At 37.3% G+C, this 23,397-nt stretch overlaps 1 protein-coding gene and 1 long non-coding RNA gene across 2 annotated transcripts; one reads left to right on the top strand and one right to left on the bottom strand.

Annotated features, from left to right (window-relative positions):
* On the bottom strand, positions 1–15,782 carry slc43a1a (solute carrier family 43 member 1a). Its single transcript, XM_079631555.1, has 15 exons — positions 15,521–15,782; positions 10,568–10,725; positions 10,224–10,401; positions 9,206–9,261; positions 7,938–8,014; positions 5,920–6,012; positions 4,645–4,772; positions 4,365–4,462; positions 4,130–4,276; positions 4,022–4,048; positions 3,801–3,933; positions 3,434–3,563; positions 2,753–2,826; positions 1,579–1,702; positions 1–1,285 (listed from the first exon to the last, which is right to left on the bottom strand). Exons 1-15 carry the CDS (start codon positions 15,523–15,525, stop codon positions 1,094–1,096), a joined length of 1,620 nt encoding a protein of 539 aa, XP_079487681.1. The 5' UTR covers positions 15,526–15,782; the 3' UTR covers positions 1–1,093.
* Positions 15,783–19,647: 3,865 nt separating this feature from the next.
* LOC307008615 lies at positions 19,648–21,551 on the top strand. Its single transcript, XR_013799866.1, has 3 exons — positions 19,648–19,767; positions 21,115–21,171; positions 21,418–21,551. It is a non-coding gene; the product is annotated as an uncharacterized lncRNA (long non-coding RNA).
* The last annotated feature ends 1,846 nt before the right edge of the window (positions 21,552–23,397 follow it).

Raw genomic sequence — 23,397 nt, 5'->3', positions numbered from 1 at the left:
CACAATAACTGTATGTATCTTTTAATGTTTTTGGTATTTCAAATCTGACATTCTTGCACTCAGAACATGGATGCTCTCTTCCACTCGCACATCTGCATCTCCAATAGTCCCGTATGGCTTTAATGCTTCCATGTCCAGAAAGGTCAAATGGCTTTGGTTTCCCATATGTCTCTAAAATTGAGATTTAAATGATGACTTTAAATAATAACACAAGGCACTAGTTTCACACAAATGAATGAAAACTCATATTGACATTTGAAAGAGACTGCTGTAAGCATGTCATTAGATCCCAACTTTAAAAAAACACCCAATCAACCCATCCCACAAGCTTACGCAAATATCATGAATACATGTTGTATTAAATACAAAGCACATCTGCTTACAGCTCATACACATTAAATGATAAATGATGTCACAATAACAGAAATACAAAAATATAATTCCCTTTCAATGAAATAGACAGAGGGAAAAAAGCTGAATACACACAAAATTCATTTCTGTTGCTTTATAAAAAACAAAACGTGTTAAATCTGCCTGAAATGTTTTTGCTTTGGGATAACACTTAATGTAGTGAACTAAAAGAGGAGAATAAAGTGATACACTTTAAAAAGCTCCATTAGCAGTGTCTTTGGTGTTCGCTGAAATGCTTGTGTTGATTGTCTTTCGAGTTTTCAATCATAGACAGTAAAACAGGCACTATAAAACACACAATAATCAACGCTCTTCCTCTTCTGTGAAGAAGAACAGACGCAGAACAGGCAGAAAGCGTTCCCTCGGTGAGTCCAGCGGTTGGCTGAGGTAGTTCATGTCCGTGAATCACAGCCAACGTGTGCGCGGCTCAATAAATATTCCTCTAAAAACTTGTGTGAGCATTGCATACTTTTCACAGGCAGATTTTGAGATTCTGAATATTCAGTAGACCACTGAACAAGACAATACTGATCTGATGTCTGCTTTTGCAAGCGTCAACCACATGTCTTGCATACAACAACAAAAATGAAAAAGATTGCGTGTTTAATGAGGATGTTGGGAATGGCAGTTTTCAGCCGATGCGGTTGAAATGTGTAAAGTCATGTGATGCTCCATTATTGAGTTAAGCTTCCTGCGGGACGTGACCGTTGCTGTGTCCGTTGGTCAGAGGCTGGTTTACAGCTTGATCCTCAACAGGAATGTGTCCGTTAGCTTTTCCTTCAGCCCTCATCTGACGAAGTTGTCTGCGGTGGAAGAACAAGTATCCCGGCAACAGGAACCCGGACAGTGAGAAGATCAGAAGTCCCACGTTGATCTGATCGGATTGAAAGAGAATACATTTGAATCAATCTTTGCTCCCACAGAGCTTGTCACAATGCATTCTGGGTTTGCCCTCACCACAAAGGATTTAAATAGTATACAAGTAAAAATACAAGCATCTTTTTGAATTTGCTTCCTACTTTTTGGTACAGGTCCGTGATGCCTTAAATGCGGTCTTAGGTAGGCAGCTCACTTCATTGTGGATTAGAGCTATAGATTTAAATAGGAACTGGATCTTCTGATTCTGGAAACTTCCTAAATATAGCAGGTAAAAATTGCATTTCTTACCCAGTAAGCATCTCCATTCAGAGGTCCCAACATGATCATGAAGAGGGGCTGCTGCAGAAGAGCCAGCACAGCACTGATCATAGACTGCAGCCCGGTAAGAGTGCCAAAATGATTGGACGGGTACCTGCGTAGAGAGAGAGAGAGAGAGAGAGAGAGAGAGAGAGAGAGAGAGAGAGAGAGAGAGAGAGAGAGAGAGATAGAGAGACAGAGAGAGATAGAGAGACAGAGAGAGAGAGATGTCAGCAGGTGTCTTCCTTTTGTGATTGTAATGCTTTTTAATTCCATTTTTTTTTAATGCCATACATGAGCCATGACTAACCAGATATATATAGTCCATATGTTTGTTAAATAAATATATATATATATATATTTGTGCTTTCAATCGATTACAATTTTTTACTCAAATAATTAAAAGATTTTCTGTGATTAAACGCAATTACTCACTAACATTTTTGTAGGTTTATATTTAGTTGATATAATTTATAATGTATTCATTTCACAGTCAATCTCCAAATTAATGTAGAACCAACATAAAGACAGTTTATTTTAAATATTTGTTTACTGGCATCTTTTTATCAGTATATGTCAGCATCACTGATACTGATACAGCTATTGATGTCTGGATAAAAATGAATCATGGCAATTTTAATCCAGCCTGAAGCAATTACCAAACCGGTTCCATGTTTATCACACTAACGAACATATATTGCGACAGCAAATAAAAATGATTAATTATGAAGGCTATATTCAAATAAACTGATACTATAACATTTTCCTCAAAACTAAATCTACATTTTTAATGCCTGTAGGATTAAAATTGTATAGTTTTTAATGCCATTTAAGGCCTTAATTTCCGCAAAATCCATTTAATGTCTTTTAATGCCCTGCCCTGCCCTGGAAGTGTTGTAGCATTTAAATGACAGGTCAAAAGGTGTATGTGTGATTTTATTAGGGCATCGTGGTCATTTGCCTGGGTAACACTAATGCCTGTCACTGGGTCTGAATGTGACACATGCTCTCAATGCTGTACTTACTTCACACACAAACAGGGAAAACCTGATCCTGCCATGTGCAGTTTTATTATCGTTTGATCTTATAAGAGCAGGATAAGTCTGAACTTGCCAGTGTGTTTAACAGGCTTAGTGTGTGTGCGTGTGTGTGTTTATGTACTTACACAGCAGCATACAGGCCTCCACAACAAGAGTGAATGAAGCCTCGAACCATAGTATGCAAAATGAACGTCAGAATCTGGACAAAGAGAATGACAGTTATAAGAACGTAGCCAGATGACACATCTACTGTAATTAAGCCAGTTTTTACCTATGCAAATAAACTACCATTCAAAAGTTTGGAGTCAGATTTATTTAATAAACTTATTTTAGTTTTGAATTCTGAATAAAAGTTATTCCAAATAAATCCTGTTCTTTTGAGCTTTCTATTTATCAAAGAATCCTAAAAAATGCATCAAGATTTAGCAGAGAAATGTTTCTTGAGAATTAAATCATCATATTAGAATGATTTCTGGAGGATTCTGAAGGATCACTGAAGACTGGAGTAATGATGCTGAAAATTCAGCTTCACAGGAATAAATTACATTTGAAAATAATAACAATAGAAAACATCTTAAATTGTACTAATATTTCATAATATTACTGTTATTACTATATTTTTTAGTTTAAATAAATGCAGCCTTGATGAGTATAAGAGACTTCTTTCAAAAACATTTGAAAAAACCTTAGCGACCCCAAAGGTTTGATTGGTGATGTATATAATACGATACTGGAATATCCATCAATCCACTCATAAAGTGAGCTACACCAGCTAACAGTGTGAATGAGGTCGATTATGTTGTTACCTGCAGAGGCAGGTTGTCTATGAGTGAGAGGATTCCAAACAGAAAGAGCAGAACATTTGTGAAAATGAAGGCTCTCATGGCATTGGTCAACTTCTGGATCTTTCTGTCACGCTTTGGTACAGCAACAACTCTGGCAGGAGACAAGAAGTCAAAGAAGAATGATTTTTACAGAACGATTGTGACGTATATACGAGTGAAACGGCCTCTCAAACAAGAACAAATGTAGGGCGGGGCTTGATTTTGTCCATGGGGAATTGATTGGACGGTTGTGGTTTGCTATTGGTGGATCTCATGTGAGTGACAGGTTGCCACTAAACACATCATCAGAGAAGAGACTACTGAGACCAGAAGAACTTCAATCCCTTACTCTTTTTCTCTCCCCACCGTCTTCTGATCCACCTCACACTCTTTCATCTTCCAGTCCATGATGTATCCAATCAGAGGACAGGTGACCAAACACAAGAGCTGCAGTGTGCCAAAGATGGACGCGTAGAAACTCACTGGAAGTTAAAATATAGTCACACTCAGCACGTTTAATCACATTATCAGTTTCATTCATCAAACTAACAAACGTTTTAAGGGTCTCACCTTTCTCCTCTGCCTCTTCTTCAGATGCTAAACAAGACAGAAACGCATTTTAAGTCACCAGGTCTAATAAACACAGTGATAATGCACAAGTCGTGTTGCTTCACTTACAGTGCGTATCTCCGTGGGTGACCATGAACTCAAGCATCTTGTTCATGGCTCCCATAAAGAAGATGATTCTCAGCTGAGTCATTCCCATAGTGATCAGACTCCACAGGAAGATGGGAGAGAACACAGAGCGACGGAACGGGACTGAAGCTGAGAAAAAGATTTCCAGGAGGTTAGCTTCAGCTGCACATTCACACAAGTGTCTCAAAATGTATCACTTCATCTCAAAGTGTCTCACGTTGTGCATCCTGAGCTGCAGCAGGCAGTTTCTCGGTTTCTTCTGTCGCCTCTTCAACTGGAGACAATTTGTTGTTTTCAGCTGAATGTATCTTTTTCCTGATAAATGGTTGGAAAAGGAAGGAATAAGGAATCATTATTCAGAAGTTTAAATTTTCAGAATTAAAGGTTCCAGAGATTCCCTCTCGAAAAGGGTAAGAGTTAGGTAGGCTGTTTTTTACGTAACACTACTGAGTATTCAGGTAATCGTTGAGGGTTATTAACAAAAATGTTGGACTAACATAATCTCTTCAGGGGTAGCAAACCCTTCTGCTGGCCAGTTCAGGAAACAGTTGAGGAACACCAGACCTGCCAGGCCGGCCCACATCCACATGATAACAGTAAACGACACCCCGGCATCATATATCAGCTGGAGAAAGAGAAAGAGACAAAGACGAGATGTAATATTGATGAGTTTTGTTTCCATTTGTATGACATGCTTGAATGGTCGGCGAAAAAAAAGAAGATTTTGCTCGTCTGCAGCATCTGGTCGATGGTATTAGGTTTGAATGAGGCTGAAGAAAGCATATCTAACACTAGGTTCAGCATGACAAAATATCAAAGAACAACATGTTCCTAAATACACTCCAGCATTTCACACACATTAGCAGAATATCGTTATTCTTCAGAGTAATACTGATAAAGTGACACTTCCAGTTATAGAGGTCAGCATGTACACTTCAGTAACTTTTTTTTTTTTTAAAGAAATCAATACTTTTGTACAGCATCGCTACATTAAATTGAACAAAAGTGAAAAGTAGAAAGAGATGTCTACTTCTTTTGAACCCTGAAACCGATTTCTCACTGTTTCCACTAAAAAATTAAGCAGCAAAAAATAATGAGAACCTTTAATATAACTAAGCACCATTAATATTTGAGCATTAAATCAGCATATCAGAATGATTTCTGAAGGATCATGTGACACTGAAGACTGGATGCTGAAAATTCAGCTTTGATCACAGGAATAAATAATATTTTGAAATATGTTAAAATAGAAAAGTTATTTTAAATTGTAATAATATTGCACAATATTACTGTTTTAATGTATTTTTGATCAAACAAATGCAGCCTTTACAAGAAACAAGAGACTTCTTTCACAAACTTATGAACACTACTATACTTTCTAACCAACAGCAACAACTGTTGATGAAACCCAAGGGGTTTGTTCATTTTGATGAAAGAAATTATTCTGAATCTTTTTCTAGACTAACATTATAACATCAGATGTGTTTTTTTTAAAAAGTACATGGGGTGCATTCCGATTTCATGTTGGCATTCAAATGATTTAAAACTAACATTTTATTGAGTCAAAATTTGACACAATCCCAGCTCAAAACCTGGAATGAAAAAATTTCACTTTTATATTATGAATTTTAAGCTGATGATGTCTACACGTGGCACGGGTGTTTCAGTTTCCCTCAGTCTGATGCAATGTTTCATCAGAGGGTTGATTCCGAGCATGCCAACTGTACGTGTCGAACTGGTTTAACCTTTATTTACACAAAAAAAGAAAATACCTTGACTCCGGGGAAGGTGACAGCCGATGATGCGTACGAGCCAATCATCAGTGACAGCACAGTGGAGCTCAGGCTTCCAAACATGTTCGGCAGCTATCACAGGGGGAAAGGACACGCGCATTGTTATCAGTATAGGAAAATCAGATCTCTGATCCTACAAAATCTGATCCTACAATTGCAATATACAAAAACCGGAAGAATAACTAGATTATTTTATTTTTTGGAAACAATGTGAGTGGTGCTTGCTCGACCATGGAAAAACTCGCCACCGTGATGCTAATGTGTTCTGGGTGGTTTCTTAATGACACAAGTCAAAAGTCAAGCGAACATCACATGTCTAACTGCAATTATGAGCAGAAGACTTAAATACCAATAATTCACACAATGACGTGTAAAACAGAAACGGAGAACTATGAGAAAAGCTGTGTGAGAAATATATATGCTACTGTTAGCACGAAGTCCTGGCATGGATTGTTTTCAAAGAACTCCCAAATTAGTTTTCCAAGAACTTTCCAAGCAGTGCTTCATTTTCCACCCTCTTGCAAACTAACAGGGGTGTGCTAGTGTGTTTTACTACCCTGTGTGAAATGAAAAGGTTAAAAACGCATACTTCTGAGAAAAGGCACATTTATACTTCCTTGTGGTTTTCACACACAAACACAGAGTGGTACAACAACCCAAAGGAACTTGTTACAGAAGGTTGCAAACTGTTTGGAAATTGTTATTTATTTGGTGTTCATAGTTCAGGAAAGTTAATAGAGTTCGCAGTTGTGTAAATGGCAAGCATTGCATCAGAAGTTTCAACTAAAATTCTACAAGTAGACATAAAAGAGACAATTACTGACGTACAGTAAGAGTATATATAGCTATACATGCTATAACATAGTTGTGGAAAGAATAGCTAAAGTCATATGAAATGAGAGGTAAAGAGGCGTCGCTGGTAAGAAAAGCAATGTGCCTGGATGATAGATGTCAGCAATGTTTATACTGAAAAGAGGAGGGGGCCCAACACACAACCTTGAGGTACACCAATGGTAATCTGATCTTGGAAGAATTTGATAAGAAATGCCTAGGTGAATATTAGAATATCTGAATTTTGATTACAAAGTTTGTTTGTTTTTTAAGCACTGAGCATAGTGTGAGAATGTTGGGTGTGAGATAAGTGCTTAGAAGAAACGTCTGAAAAGGAGATTTAAGCAAAACGTTTCCATCCGCTTTTGCCTTAATATCATTGCTGTCTAGGACAAAAAAAAGTTAAAGAGATCTCATTTGAGATTGGATTTTATTATGTGTAATGAGTACACAAAATCATGGAGGTCACTGACCTACTGATCACAAGTCAGTTCAGATAACATCATAACAACGCACATAGTGGAACAGGGTAAATATAGTGTTGCGTGCAATATCAGAACATGCTGTTATTGTCTCCATGCTGGCAGTACATCACTGTCAACAAAGACGCAGAGAGTCTTATGCTATGTTTTTCTCAGAAGTGTGCATCAGGATCTCATTGGATAAAAAGCACCATGTGTTGTCTAGTGTAGGGCAGTGTGTACGCATACCTGAGCAGCACTAGTTGAGCAATGTGAATGCACAAGGGTAAGTGTGTTTTGGCATCTGCATCTGAGAGCAGCTGATATATATAGTCATTCTTTCCCACACCAGGTGATATCACTAAACCGATAGGAAAGTCACAATCTGTTTGTTGATGAGTGTGAGTACAATGTTTGTGCCCTTGCTCTGTTTCAGCTAGAGGTTGATGGGAGGGAGAGGGCGTCAGAGAAGGCGTGAGGGCAGTTTAGCATTCTGATTGGTGGGCACTGAAAAGGCCAGAATTTCTCCTTCGGTCATGTGCGTTGATCCTCTGACTGGCCAAAACACATAAATACACACATGCACACCCACACACTTGTCTGGACAAAATAAACTTCAAAAAGCGTCATGTGACAGCTGCACTACAAAACATGCAAGTCACCACAAGTGCTCTTTCGCTCTACCATTTTCTATTTTTTTCTTACCGTGAGAGATGTGAAGGTCAGACAGATCCCTCCAAAGCCATTGAGTGACAGAGCCAGAAAAATGAGAGCAGAGAGGACTAGAATGAAAGACACAACAATTATTACACAATAGAAACAGCTGTTTGGTCAACTGAAAAATGTGACAATGACTTGGATATGATGACGCATTATATTTTAAGTGTCCACTGTATACAGTAGCATACATATAAATTATGAATTCACTACTAAATACTACATTTGAGACTCAATATTTACACACAATATTTTAAACAAAATTGACTTATAATTTATAGAATTTACTTGGAATAAAAATACTACTTCTGTTAATTCATCAAGTCGGCTACTGCTAATAATCTGACAATGGTCAAATAATGGCTGATTCATTGGCTCTGTCAAAATATCCTGTGTGCATCCTTATGGACATTTTTGACTTTTTGATAATTTTGCCTATGATAATGTCCATACATTTTGGACAGAGTGTGTATTTTTATTGGAATTTTACCATTTCACCCTTATTTCCTTTAATAAATCTATTTTACACTAGACCTTAAAGACAAAAGGACATCCCCATTGAAACCCATTAATACTGCAATTTTTAATCCCAGGGCCATTTAACTATAACATGATGGAGTCTTTGTTAATAGGCTTTCAATCTTTTGGCAAGGCTTCAAAATGTGTTACTGCAGTCAAACAAAATCTAACTGAAAGCTAATTCTTTGAGATATCAACTGAAAATTTGAAACACAACTTGTTTAGATTTATGGCTTTGATTTTCTAGCAGGTTTTGTTTTCAACTAATTTTATTAAACGTAAGACTACTAACTGAGTTAAGTAACTTTTTGTTTCACTTTTTAAACTTTTGTTTTATACTTCAACAAAATTCTTGCCAAGGGTCAAACTTAAGTCTGTGCTTTAAAACAAACAAAAAAAATGTATGACCGTTTTTTTAACTTTTTTAAATTGATGCAAAGGGGCTATTGATCTATAATCGCTCTATATTTAAAGTCAGCAACAATTCATCAAAAAAAAAAAGTTGACTAACTTTACAATAGTAAAAAAAAAGAAAAAAGTTCTGAAAATAAAATTATGCATTTATTAAATTCAATTTATTGAAATCCTCAACTGATAATCTATTATCAAAATAGCCACTAATGAATTATAAACAATGTGTTGTTGAATGTTAAATTGTTTTAAAAGCAATTATTGATTGATTGATGATTGATCACTGCCATAATTTGGGGACATTCTTAATGTATTAGTTCACTCACCTTCTGGTTGATAGGCTGATATAGAAATGATCATACAAGAGACCGCAAAACACGCACTGAGAAAAAAATGTAACACATGAATAATCATTAATGAAACAAATACAGACCAAGATACTGTAGAAATACAAATGTAATCAGGGTTTGTACAGATACTGTACAATGAAATTCAAGCACAACTTTTTTGGTTTTCAAGGACTACAATCAGAGATCTCACTTATCAAACTTTCAAATTCTAAAAAAGGTAAATAGATCAATAAAAAAAAAATTGTCGTGTCCATGAAGATGTGAAAAAATAGGCATAAATCTAGCTTACACATTTACCCAAATTATTCAGGCTTATTGTAATAATGACGGATCAAACCTGTTTGATCAATAGTGGCAAGACACATCAGTATATAAGGACATCTGACAAAGTGGGTTGTCCGTCAAGAACCAAGAAACAATATTCTGAAGACTGCGGAATCACCTTTACCATCATGAAAGATGTGTACGCCTGGCAAATCCGCCGTTATAATAGCAATCCGCCATGGAACAAGCGCGCCTGCTCTTAAAGGGAAAGTGAGATGACGCTCTGATTGGTTTATTTCACTTTACGCCCAAACCACACCTATGAGTAATGTAGTTTCTTCAGACCAACCCATTTTAAATTTGCGTCGAGCTCAAGAATCATTTATCCCGCCGGTATAATAGCAACAGCGCCCGAGATCCGCCCACAAAGATACTTGTGTTACGTTACGCGTTTGATACTTGCGTTTCAGATCGTTAAAAGAGGGCCCATATTGTCTTTCAATAATTCAAGCACTTTTCAAGTAGCTTTTCATAAATATGGCTGTTTTCAAGGGTTTTCCAGGACTTACATTTCAAAAAGTCAAATTCAAGTACTTCAAGCACTTTAAGCAGCTTGTACAAACCCTGTGTAATGGAATACACTAGAATGACAATAACTTGAATGTGAAAGTGCTCTTATATGCACATGTTAGTATGCGATCAGAGCATTAGTGTGTATGTGTGTGTTCACCTTCCACCGAGGCGCAGTGGCCTGGGCCCGAACCGATCCATGAGAATACCCAATGGCAGTGTGGCGGCACTGAGCAGAAATGAGCCAATGGTGAAGCCCAAGTTCAACATTTCCTCCTGTTCCACACAGCTCAGCCATTCATCTGGATCGCTACCGTTCACACTCTCAGTCTTATTTTCTACAGAGAGAGAGAGAAGGTCAATGAAAGCAAGAGACAGAGACTTTATTAAGTTTTAATGTCTCCAAGCAGTTCAAGTTTCCCAGGAACTCTGGCTCCGTTTTCTTTTTGTGCTAGTTAGTGACTTGAGTTAGGGTGATTGTGTTTGACTTCTGTGACTGATTACCTGTACACAGGTGGGAGTAAAAGCCCTCGCTTTTGAGCATGATGAGCAGAGAGCCCCAACCCAACAGCACAGCCGAACACAACAGATTCTCCAACACCGCTGTGACGGCCATCCACCAGCGCCTCTTGTACGCCTGTGTTAGAGAGGGAGCCATCCTCCTATCAAACAGAGAAAAAAAGGGTCTATTAAAACTAAATAAATCAAGGGTCTGACTGACAGTAAACGCATAGTGGTATATTTAAAAAACACATGCAAATTCTGCCTTAGCAATTCCACAATAAATGTTTTTACTGAAACTTTTGATTAAATCAATGAGTCCTTGCTGAATAGAAATGGTAAACGGACTGCATTTACATAGCACTTTCACAGACCCAATGGCCACCAAAGCACTTTACATGTTGCCTCACATTCACCAACGGCGGTTTCAGCCATGCAAGGCGCCATCCAGCTCGTCGGGAGCAGCTGGGGTTAGGTGTCTTGCTCATGGACACCTCGACACTTGGTCAGGTGGAACTGGGGATTGAACCACCAACCTTCCGGTTTGTAGACAACCTACATGAACCACTGAGCCACTGCCGCCCCATTTTTATAGAATAGAAGTATTCATATTTTTCAAGCCAAAACCTCTTTCATATGGTTAACAATGGGAATTTACATTCAGAGTTGACACCTTTTGGGGCTAGGAGACCATTTGCCTAGAGACAACCTTCCTTTGTGTGCCAGTTTCTCTAAACTTCTCAAAACCTGATTTCTTTTTGTTTAATTTAGTTGGAAATGAGACATTTGTACCACTCACTCTGAGACATTTAAAATGATACTAAACATAATAATCATTCACATTAAACCACATATATATTCTTGTGTGAGTCTTTAGGCGTGAGAGGGAGTGAGACTGTATGGGGGAGGTCAGATGTTAATTTCCAGCAAGGTCCTTTGTTTCATAGACCAGTTTATCTCTCCAACCAGTTTCTCCAGCCTTACAGGAGCTAATTACCCTCCTCCATCCCCAGCTCCACTTCTCGTCCAGTCAGTAAGGCAATCTGATTCCCCTAGATTCAGAATTAATTCTCGAATTATTTTGTACTTTCAAATCTTGAATTAATGATATCTGCAATACATTCATGTTGGTTCTGTTCTGTTTACCCTAAGGGGGGTTATTGCTGCTCTTATCTATGCTCGGCTGCGCAGGGAGTTCTCACCCAGAACAGAACCATACCGCCAATCCGTTCTGTATGCTAATTGTCAATCATATTTGACGATAGTGGTCCTGACAGAAATGTGGTTGTTATTGAAGACTGGTGCAAATCGAGTGGTTTGCACATAGAAAATATAAGGAAAGCAAAATAACTGATCTTCAATGGTCTGGTGAACACCATGTGTTAGGGAAACTAATGTTAAATGATTAGGCTGTTGAAATTGTGGAAAGGTTTAGTATTTGGGAAAATATATGATACAAGTCTTCGTTTTGGTGAGAATGTAAACAATATGTTAAGGTCAAAGGTTTGTTTCTTATGCGTAAACTGTAGAGCTTTGATGTCATGGGGCGTTTACAGGACACCGTTTTCAACTAAAAACCAAAAACTTTATGAATTTTGGCCATTCATTTACACGACAACAGCATTTTGGGGGCCTGAAAACGTACAATTTTAGAAAAAATAGTTTTCAAAGTGAAAACGATACTGTTAACGTCTCCCTGTAAACTACAAAATCGCAACATTGTGAAAACGGTGACGCGTGTGCATTACTTGCTACTTGTGTATGTGTTTAATTGCTTTTTATGAGAAGCCGAACAAGAATTTCCACATTGGTGGACAATAAAGTTCGATCTAACTAACTAGCCCATTTTTTTTAGCTACAGGCACTATGAAATTAGTCTTAAAGGGATAGTTCACTTTAAAATTAAAATTCTGTCATCATTTACTCACCCTCAAGTTGTTTCAAACCTGTATTCATTTATTTCTTCTGCTGAACACAAAGAAATATATTTTGAAGAATGTCAGTAACCAAACAGTAGTCTGTACCCATTGACTTCCATAGTATTTTTTTTTCCTACTATGGAAGTCAATGGGTACAGACTACTGTTTGGTTACTGACATTCTTCAAAATATCTTTCTTTGTGTTCAGCAGAAGAAATAAATTAATACAGGTTTGAAACAACTTGAGGGTGAGTAAATGATGACAGAATTTTAATTTTAAAGTGAACTATCCCTTTAAGACAGGTAAATGTCATTTCCATCTCAGAACACTATTAAACACATCGCTGGTGGAAATTTTCATGACATTTCAGAAATTGTTCAGGTGTCCTGTTCAATTGTTAGTAGACATAGGCCTTTTTAAAAACTAAAAATTCTTGTGAATTGTAAAAGAGAGACACGCCTATTAACCATTTCCTACAACTTAGGCTACTACCCAGTCAAAAGCTCTTCAAACAGGGGTGTGTCCAATCAATTTGCATTGGCTGCTATTTGTGAAACAACTTGAAAAAAAACACCACCGAACACATGAGATGTAACAAATTAGAACCATTAATTTGATTAATAAATCAGAGCTTATGTCCTAAAGGCAAGACAAATGTGTATCCTCTGATTAGAGATAATAAAAAAAGTGAGTCCAAGTTTTTGTTTGTAAACCAGGTCAACTTATCCCGTGACATGACTGCCAGAGATTGGTCATTATAACTTGGATAACCAAAACACCCACTAACACACACACACACACACACACAATACAGAAAGAAAGAGATAAGAGTAAGGGGAGGGGGGGTGGTGGTGGAGGGTACCGCAATACAAAGAGGGAGCCAGAAAGTAGAGAGAAGTAACTGCAGGGATCTCAGCAGGACACTGATTCAGCGTGTTGTGTTTAATACGATTAGACGCAGTCCACTAGATGTCTTTGTCCTCAACACACAGGCTTATGGAAGGATTTTTTTTGTAACTCACACGGTAGCACGTGCTAAATGATTCTACACTGATCATCTACACTGATATTCTCCTGAATGAGGGAAAGCAGGTTTACCTGCCTGGCAGTATCACAAAGGTAGAAAGCTTTTCACATTTAGACAGATTACACTTCTACTTTTTTATCTTCAAGAGGATTCAGTTTAGGTCATTTGCATGTGTGTTTGTTTACAGTATGAGTGAAGACAGTTTTGGGTTTTCATGTTATCATCTTATCACATGTTTAGTAAAAACAGTAGGTATCTACTGTAAACCTTTTGGCACACAGGTATGTGAACCACATGGCAAAGTTTAAAGGTAACTATTAACAGTTCTGTCCATATCCTGCGTCACTCGACTGAAACAATTCACGTTGTGTGTGTGTTTACAGGGGACAACTAAGCTCCTGTACGCCTGTTCATTACTCTCTGAGCAGAGAAACGGAGGATGGCCCCTATAAAATGCTCATTCCAGCCCTGGGCCCCGTGCATTTTACAGTTGATCCTGTGTGTACATAATTAAGGAGCAGACACACCTTTCTCTAAACGTTTATAAGTAGAGGATGCTTTATAATAAAGTTCAAGCCCTAAAAGTGAGTGAAGTCTTGGGAGCATTTCAAGATTGGAATATTTTACACTCTGGTGCTCTTCGGTCATTTTTATAATTTTTTACTTCATCGAAATGGTACAAAACTTGGTAAAGGTTTTGGCACTTGCTATATCAACACACTAAAACTAAAATCCGGGACATTATTTGAAAAACAATTGTCACATTGTGTTCCTCGCAGTCAAAAATGACCGCATTGGAAATTAATGGGTGACGAATTTAGTGAAAACTTTTGGTACGGCGGCCAAACAAAATCTTATTGAAAGCTAATTTTTTGAGATATCAAGCTCAAATTTGGAACACAACTTTTTTTAGAATTATGGCTTTGATTTTCTTGCCGGTTTAGAGTAAAACTTTTTAATTTTCAGGTCTATGCTCAAAAAGTGAATAAATGGATTATAAATACTGCGTAAATCTAATTCAGTACCACAAAAATGCCCTAAATAAAAAACATGATCAGACTAAAATATAGGCTAGTAGCCTACATTCATTTAATTGAAATACAATTTTAAGAATGTGGACATTTTTGACAAAGAGCACCAGAGGGTTAAATGTGCCCCTAACTTTCCATTTGAATCAAATCCTTAGAATCCAAATGCTCTCTGTAATTTAATTGAGTTTTGCCGTGCCCTCCTCTGGTGAGGAATCGAATCTTTTAAATGGACAAATCTTCCATGCTCCAACACAGTTACAGTAAGTCTTTTGAAACCTTCTTAAAGTATTACATGACTTTTAAAATCTGAACAGACTGTAACACACTAGGCATCAAACGACTGAGGTTAACAATTTGTTCCACCATCATTAGAAACAATGGATTTAAATCGCTCGAATGGCATTAATCGAATCGATTCCTCAATGAAGGTCCATCAGTGAACGAGACACTCGGCGGGGGAAATGGTTTTCTGATCTAGGCAAACCTTTTCCGGAGCCTGAAGTGCTGAGAGTCTTGCCCTCTCTGTATTCCCCCAGAGGACAAAGGGTTTAGCTTTCTCGGCATGTCCCAAGGAGAAACAAATTTAGGGTCTACTTTCTCGACGGGATTAAACAAACAAACTTTTTTTTCCTCATACGGTGAGATGCTCAAGGTCGACTACAATAAAACACGCCTGTCTTACGCAAAGTCTAAAGTAGAAAGTTGCTTTTAAAATACATTTGAGCTCTTTTAGAGTACAACAAACGGACATTTTCCGTTTATATAAAAAAAATATTTTAGAACAATACACAGAAAACTCATTAAAAGCTGAACTCGGAGTCACAACTCGCCACGTGTATGTATTTGTAGTTACCAAAGTCTCTATTTACATTAGTCTAAAGATGAACCCATCAACCTGCACAACGCGTTTTTGTTCCTGAATAGTTTACTTTTTTTAGAAAGAAAAAAAATATGATGGTTTAAATTTAATTGACTTACTTCATTTCTGTATAATTTCTTAATGCCAACCCCACGTTGTTTCCTGGTTCCCTCTCGTTTCGGCGTTAAAACAGAATACAGATAACGTTACAACTCTCCTGTTGCCGCCGAAGTCGACTTGATAGTGGAGCTATCTGGCCTGAGCTTCTGTTTCTTGTGCTATACTAACCTCCAATATTTAACAATGAATGATGGATAGAGTGTGAGAGTAACACCCTTCTCTCTGTTCCCCCTTTTTCTTCTGCTCGTGCACGATCCTCTCAGCTTGTGGGCGTACTTTTTACTTTCAGTTAACGTTACTGTACTTACATTACTATAGGCTAGCTAGACTAAGGGTAACATACCCTTACAAAAAATAGTTAGTTACACAATAGTTAACAGTTATTACTGTGGCCATCCTAAATTAAAACAGAATATCCCTAAAACATTGAGTGTTTAAACCTTTCTGCTGTTTTGTTTTGTTTAGTCTACTTACATCAGTTGTTGCTAGAAGAAGGCTGTCGCTGTTTTAATGTAGTAACGTTAGCCTACTAGTGACTGACTAGCCGTAACTATGGGCATTTTAACGAACATTGTAACCATGGTAATTTTAAGAGTTCAGTTTGGAAGATTATAGAATGTATATTAGACTTGATATACTTATGTAGTGTTATTATCCTTATAAACTTTATTTTATTATTTTATAAGTAATTGTTATAGTAATTTAAACAGGCTGGGATATCTACATTTAGGCTACTCAAAATATCCAATTACAAACAACCCAGAATGATATAAATAGATTAGGCTATCATTAAATATATCAAATAATGAAGATTAATTACGTAATGTGTGCAATTTCAAGGTTCCAATCCTTCAATTAAAACGTATATATATATATATATATATATATATATATATATATATATATATATATATATATATATATATATATATATTGTGTGTGTGTGTGTGTGTCTTTGTATATGTGTGGTTGCAATAAAAATTATTCGACCCCCCGGAGACTAATAATTTACAAATGTAAGCTTTTCTCGAGATACTGAGAAAAAAAATCTACATAACAGCTGTAAGTGGCAAGTTTAGTTATATTGTAATGCTTTTGAGTTATAGGATTTTTTTTGTAATGCAGCTGTGTCATAATTATTCAACCTCACATTCAACGCTGCTGTTTTTAAGTCACTTATTTGTATGGTACAGAATTGTATTAAAAAAACACAATTACGGTAAGCCTTTGGAGAACAAAACTGAATTATATTTGGTTCATATGCATAAATGTAGCCCATGGATGTGCTAAAGTTGAGTAGCAAATGGTCAAAAGCTAGAACAAATTGTTTGTTTAATATAGAGAACATTTGAAAGTCTATATGGCTACAAGAAGATTTCCAAAACACTAACAACACAGCTGGCTAAAATGTGTTGTACCAGGAAACCTTTGAGGGTTTTGAAGAAAAGGCACAATATCATTAAGGGAAATAAAATGTTTGATCAGAGCAACTTAAAAGCCATCAATTAACTGCCAAAAACTGACAATATGCCCTGATGATGAAAGGAGGAAAAAACATTTCAATGCAGAGATACACTAGACTTCATATTGGGACATCTTGCTCTTGGACCATAACACAAAAGGCCGACTTGAATATGCTAAAAATTTATTTGGAGATTCTGGAAGAATGTTTTATGGAGTGATGTGACCAAACTGGAGCTTTTTGGACGCATGGATCCGCGATATGAAGGGCAAAGCTTCTGAGCAGAACAACAGCACCTCCATGCTCAAACATGCAGGAGGCCCAGTATAGTTATAGGGGTGCTTTGGTGTGGCAGGGAGTGGAAATCTTGACTGTGTAAAGAACATCATTAATTATTTGAAGTTTTAAGCCATTTTGGCAAAGATGGTGATGCCTTTGGTGAAGAGACTGAAGCTTGATGGTCAGTTGACTTTCCTGCAGGACATCCCATACATCCAAATATCCAGAGAAATTCTTAGAGAGCTGACAGAAGCTTCTAATAACTTACAGCAGCATTTATTGGAGGTGACAAAGAATAAAAGATTCTGCACAGAATTTGACTTTTGGGGATTGAATAATTTTGCACATGAATGTTAAGAGCCTATTTGTTTTTTTTTTGTTTTTAATTTTTCATCAACTTTACATTCTTAGAATCACTCGAATGTGTATTAGTTGTTCAAAAATAGCTTACACCGTTTTTGAAACTATGGCTCCATTTCTCAAAACTCTACACAACTCTATGCAAAACGTCACACATCTCTTGCGAAAGCAAACCCTCTAAAAATGCTATTTTTGCAAGTCTACACACAGACATAAAATTATTAGCCACATCCACGCCAAAATATGCACAGATGTGAAAAATGGAAAACCCTACTATCTTGTGTCTTCAGTGTGCAGTGGAGTTTGTCATCGCACTCCAACACAAAAATGCACTGTATATACATTATGCACAACTGATGAATTTTACACAGATATGGAACTGAATCAATACTGAACTGTCTTGAGCTGAACTGAACACTATTGACTTGTTAGAGCTGATTTACAGCAGAATTTGAATTTGTTACCATTGTGAGTGTGTGAGTGTGTGTGTGTGTGTGTGTGTGTGTGTGTGTGTGTGTGTGTGTGTGTGTGTGTGTGTGTGTGTGTGTGTGTGTGTGTGTGTGTCTTAGATGTTAATCAACATGTACAATGACAGCACTAGAAATTATATAGCCTACCTGTATTACCAAATGCTGGTAAGATCTTTATTAATAAGACATAAATATCACATAGTGCCCCCTGCTGATAAGAGCTGGAATGGTATATTACCGTCTGCTGGTCATGCACATTTTTGTATGAAGGTTGATTACATCAAGTCAAAACATTTATTACAGATTTTATTGATATTATTTTAAAAAAGATTGCTCATTACTTTGCTCTTGATATGTATACAGGTTTGGTATACGAACAGAATGAGGACAATTACTCAGAGAATACATGCTAAACTTTACAAAGTGCTACTCATATACAGAGAGCCTATAGAGACAATCTAATCATGATAGCAAGGAACACTTGCAGCAGTAACCATGGCGACCGAGGTCAATAATGAGGTAACAGTGACCTCTGGTGGTGGATTGTAGAATCTCTGGAGGCTGACGAAATAGCATCATGGTCATTATGAAGTCTGCTGAAGTGAAAGTTCTATTTAGAACCTTACAGGGTTCTGTCAGGTCAGATGGTTTATATATAAGAACATTTTAGAGCTTCCATTCAAGGGATCATTTGATGGATTTAGTTTTAATTAATTAGTTTTGTTTTAAAGGCAGGGTAAGCCATTTGTTCCAAAAACTTTTTAGGCACAATATGAAAATATCCAAAAACCACTAGAACAATGTTATATATTTTGTTGATTTGTGTACTTACATTATTCCAAATGTTTCTAAGAATGTTTAAATCCAGATAAATAAGCAGTTTTAACGAGGACACGGACCATGTCCGTGCGTTGCCTATCAATGACATCATACCCGCGTTACCCTCGATTTCCGGTTTTATTTTGTAGAAACCATGAAAACACCAAAGACGCTTTAATATATGTTTTATTAGACAGTTGAGCAACTGGTTGGATACATTCATCGACAGAAAATTAATAATATGTTTAAATCTTGTTTTTTTTATTTACCTGGAATACCATATTTACCATGCCTAATACCGATCTAGCTCACTACAGTGTGCAAAAAGTGTCTCATATAGTAGCCTAGCCGCCAAGCAATCATACAGAGTAGCATTATAACAGCTTTCAAAACACACACACACACACACACGTTACCCCACCAGAAAGCATGGAAGAAGCAGAAGCGTATGCGGCATAATAAAAGCTCCACTGCTCTTGAGCCGTGGATATATATATCATCCATGGAAGGAGTAGGACCATAAAATGTTCGTCAAATAATTGCATTTGGTCTGAATGCAATGAAACGATGTCCTACCTGCCCGTCAACGTATGTATTTTCATACCTCCGTGCACCCGTTTCATATATGCAGAGTAGACAGACGTCAGTCACCGAGCACCACCACCGAAACAGCAGCCATCTTTTACAGTTCCTCCTGAACCAAAACAACCAGCTTATGCTGCTTTTACTGCATAATAATTTGGAAGAGATGAAAACCTGTGACGTTATACTCAGAGTGGTTTGTGGCAAGAATGCATGCATTTCAATGGCAACACTATCAATGCTGAAATGAATCTGCAGCAGTCAGGTGGAACAGGTCAGTGCTCTTTATGTTGTTTATGTTCATTATTATAGTAATGTTATGTGCTTTGAGACATGAGGTAGTTTAACGTCATACTCGCCGGTCCAAAAACACAAACAATAACCAATACAAAAAAAAAAATGGTTATGATTTTGGGTCTTAACTTTATATGTCTTTGTAGAATGAATCTCTTGAAAATCAAGCATACTTATGTATATTATAAATATACAGTGATTAATTAAGTAAACAATTGAGAAATAGTCGTAATTCAATAATCCACAGGCGATGGGGTATAAACACCATGCAGGACCACATCCACCTTACAGGTGAGACAGGACAAAGAACTGAAGAAAACAGGGAGGGAGTACTTATATCAGAACTAACCGAGGGAACTAATGAGATAATTGAAGGACACCAGGTGAACTAAATGACTAATCAGACACACTGGGCCACAGGGAAACAGGAAAAAAACACAATGAAACATAACATAACTCTGAGCTGAAAGTTTGTTTCAGCTGCATTCAAGGTGCACATAGTACACCATCTGTGTAAACCTAACCCTTCCTGACACTAATCAGCTTCTTCCTGATCAGACACGTGTCTGTAATTCAAATAGATGGTCTCCTCAAACCCTGAACCCACACTGCAACACTCTCTCTGTCATAATAAATTATATTCTGCCCAAACCCAGCTTCCACTCCAAGATGGATACAATCATACAATTCCTCCTGATCTCAGTAAATAGTACCACTGGAGTGATACTAATCACTTAGGCAAATAGCGAGAGGCAATGGGCCATCAAGAACCATCCAGTGTTCAAAAGGATACATTAACATGATTAGCAGGGATTTCAGACAGTTATCACCTTAACATGTGGGTGGTCCCATCTGAAAGCGAATCATGTGGGAATGGAAGGCTATCACTTTTATTGTTAGCCTCAATTTGCCTTTAAGACAAAGCTTCATTTACATGTCGAGCGGGAATACGGATGTAGGCTAATTTAGTTAAAAAAGTTTTAGCAGAGATTATTCAGGGTTCATTCCGACTCTGTTGAACCGAACCGTGAGTACTTTATCACTGCTATGCTGCAGTAAAGTTCTTTAGCGAGATCTTTAACGTCCTTGTCAGTTTTTCTTACAAAGGCATATATTTCACACAAAAAAAATTAGGTTTCCAGTGACGTTTTAAAGCATTAGAAGAGCAACTCTTGAGCTGTGAGACCTGTTTTTTTAAAGTCACCATGAAATAAATATGGACTATTCTTACATTTTAATGGAATATTGGCATATTTATAAAAAAAAAAAAAAAAAATTCTTCATGTGCCCTTGTAATCTTTAAAATAACTTCCCATCCCTCTTGCAGTGACTTCTCTTCTCTTATGGCGTGACGCCATCTTGGTGAGACGCGGGAATTCATTCGGTACGACCCTCGCAGTGCATTATGGGTATTCTCTAGCCATTGAGTGTACATTGGTTGTCATTGCAGTGCATTATGGGATTAAAAATGTGCACCTGATGGTTTCGGACACCACTACAAATGGCTGTACGTCCCTTCAAATAGTGCCCATTCTTTAACGGTCCACTTGGAAATGGTCAACTTTACATTTTAACACCCCTAAACATGACACTGAACAAAATTAACTGTGATTGGTTGCTTTACATGTAGGTCAGACATCCTCTTGAGCGGGCCTTGCCAATGAAAGCTGTGATGGAGTCCAGAGCTTCTTACATCAATCTGAAGGCAGAGAAGGTCTTATTATTGGGTGACAAGAGAGTCCAGGGCTCTACCATTGGAAAAAGCCTTACTTTGATCACCTTGATAAACAATTTAATTACAGCCTTGACATCATTGAATTTCCCATTGAATTTCCCCTAGAGTTGTGCTACTGTCAATCACTGTTTACGGACACCATAGAAATTAATGAGAAGTGCCGTAAACCGAATCATACCTCTTGCGCTATTGTCTGTGACTTCTTTTACAAAACAGCGTTTTGTTCAGTATAAACTCTAAATATTGATCAGTCCAAATGAACATTTGAGAGCAAACATGTTGAAGGTTAGCGGACAGGTTGTCGATTTATTAAATCATAAACATTTTTCCCACAAAAGCAGTTTATTCAGCGTAGTGAAGCCTCTCCTCCATTGACATTCATAAAAAAAAAACTGCTTCTTGACTTCTTCCTGTTAGCAGGCAATACACTTTTTTTTCTCTTTTTTTTTTTGCTAAACTTGCAGACTTGCCTTCAAGTGGCTTTGCTGCAGGTCTGGCAATGCAAGACTACTCGGATATAAGCCACAAAAGGGACGAAAAGACTATAGTAACTTCCGCTTCATGCCGACTTTAACATCTCTGCCTCTGACATAAAATTAACATAAAAAAATGTAATGACTAAATACACAATGTAAAACTGTAAGACACATTTTACAGATAATTTTTTTTTAGATCATTTTGATGTTTATTTAATTCTAGAGTTGTTAACATTTATGTCACTGTATCCTATTCAGAGTATATTACATGTAAAAAAAAATAGCATTGTAATAAAATTATTCAGCAATCAAGGAATTCATAATTTTTCTATTTTAAAGGTGCTGTATGGAGTTTTCAGCGGCATCAAGCGGTGATGTTTCAGATTGCAACCAATACGTTTACAAGCGAGTGCTCGTGCGCGTGCTTTCTTTTGTTTTTTATTATTATGTGGAGTTTGTGTTGGAGTCTGTGTTGTGCTAGTCGTTTCCTAGTATTAGCAGACTCCATGTCATAAAGTTGCAGTGTCGTCGCTGTTGAGTGCAAAGTCAGTAGACGAGGCGAGAGGCGAGACGCTCGGGAGCGCGCATGCAGGTCTCAGTCACGGCACTCACTGGATTTCGCAGCAAATCCGACCCGGAGCATCACATAGAAAAAGGAATACTTGCTTTCAGAGGTAATAGCAAAACCCACCAAGTGGATCATTTTATTGTGAGATTACAACCCCTTCACACACAGGTAATAAAAAATGGATTCATTTTAGTAGAAAAACTCCATACAGCACCTTTAAAGTCCCCTGTAGTCAATAGGCCTATTTGTATCCCTTAAAACTCCTCTTTGATCACCGAAAAGACATATCTAAACGATTTTTACTTGGGAAAAAAATTCTTCATGCCTTAAAATAACTTGAATGTTATTATACACCCTTGCCCAATTTAGTATACCCGGTTGTATGAATATGCAAATTAGCCCCGCCTCCACTCACTCACACCAGCTCAGAGATCCACTGGTTGACGATCACACGTTGACCTGATTGGTTACAAGGTAGTTTGTGACGTCAGAAACACCTGCGATTTCAAACCGCGTTTTTGAGACGGTCTTTGGTTCACTGCAGTTTTAAGGAGAAAATACAAAGCAATTGTGGTGATATGTATTTGCACATGGTTTGTCTTATTAAAAACCCCAAATGACATATAAACAACATTAAAAGCTTGATTTTCACCTCAGGGGGACTTTAAGGTCACAATGCTTGAATTTAAGATTCGTAGAAGCTTCTCGATGCTGAAGCCATATGAATAAAAGGGTTCTGGAAAACAGACGAACAGAACTGATAAACACACTCAGAATAGATTACAGATTCAAAGTAATGCCTTCAGTATCGATGACATTTGATTATCATCC

The sequence above is a fragment of the Phoxinus phoxinus genome, assembly GCF_949152265.1.
Source record: "Phoxinus phoxinus genome assembly, chromosome: 12".
NCBI lineage: Eukaryota > Metazoa > Chordata > Actinopteri > Cypriniformes > Leuciscidae > Phoxinus > Phoxinus phoxinus.
Note: the sequence above shows the minus strand (reverse complement) of the source record. Positions and strands in the feature narration are given on the sequence as shown.

Coding starts and splice junctions, on each gene's coding strand:
- slc43a1a (XM_079631555.1), bottom strand. Junction 6,013..7,937: donor TGACCTTCACATCTCTCACG/GTAAGAAAAAAA, acceptor CCCCTGTGATAG/CTGCCGAACATGTTTGGAAG. Junction 1,703..2,752: donor GGAGGCCTGTATGCTGCTGT/GTAAGTACATAA, acceptor CTCTCTACGCAG/GTACCCGTCCAATCATTTTG.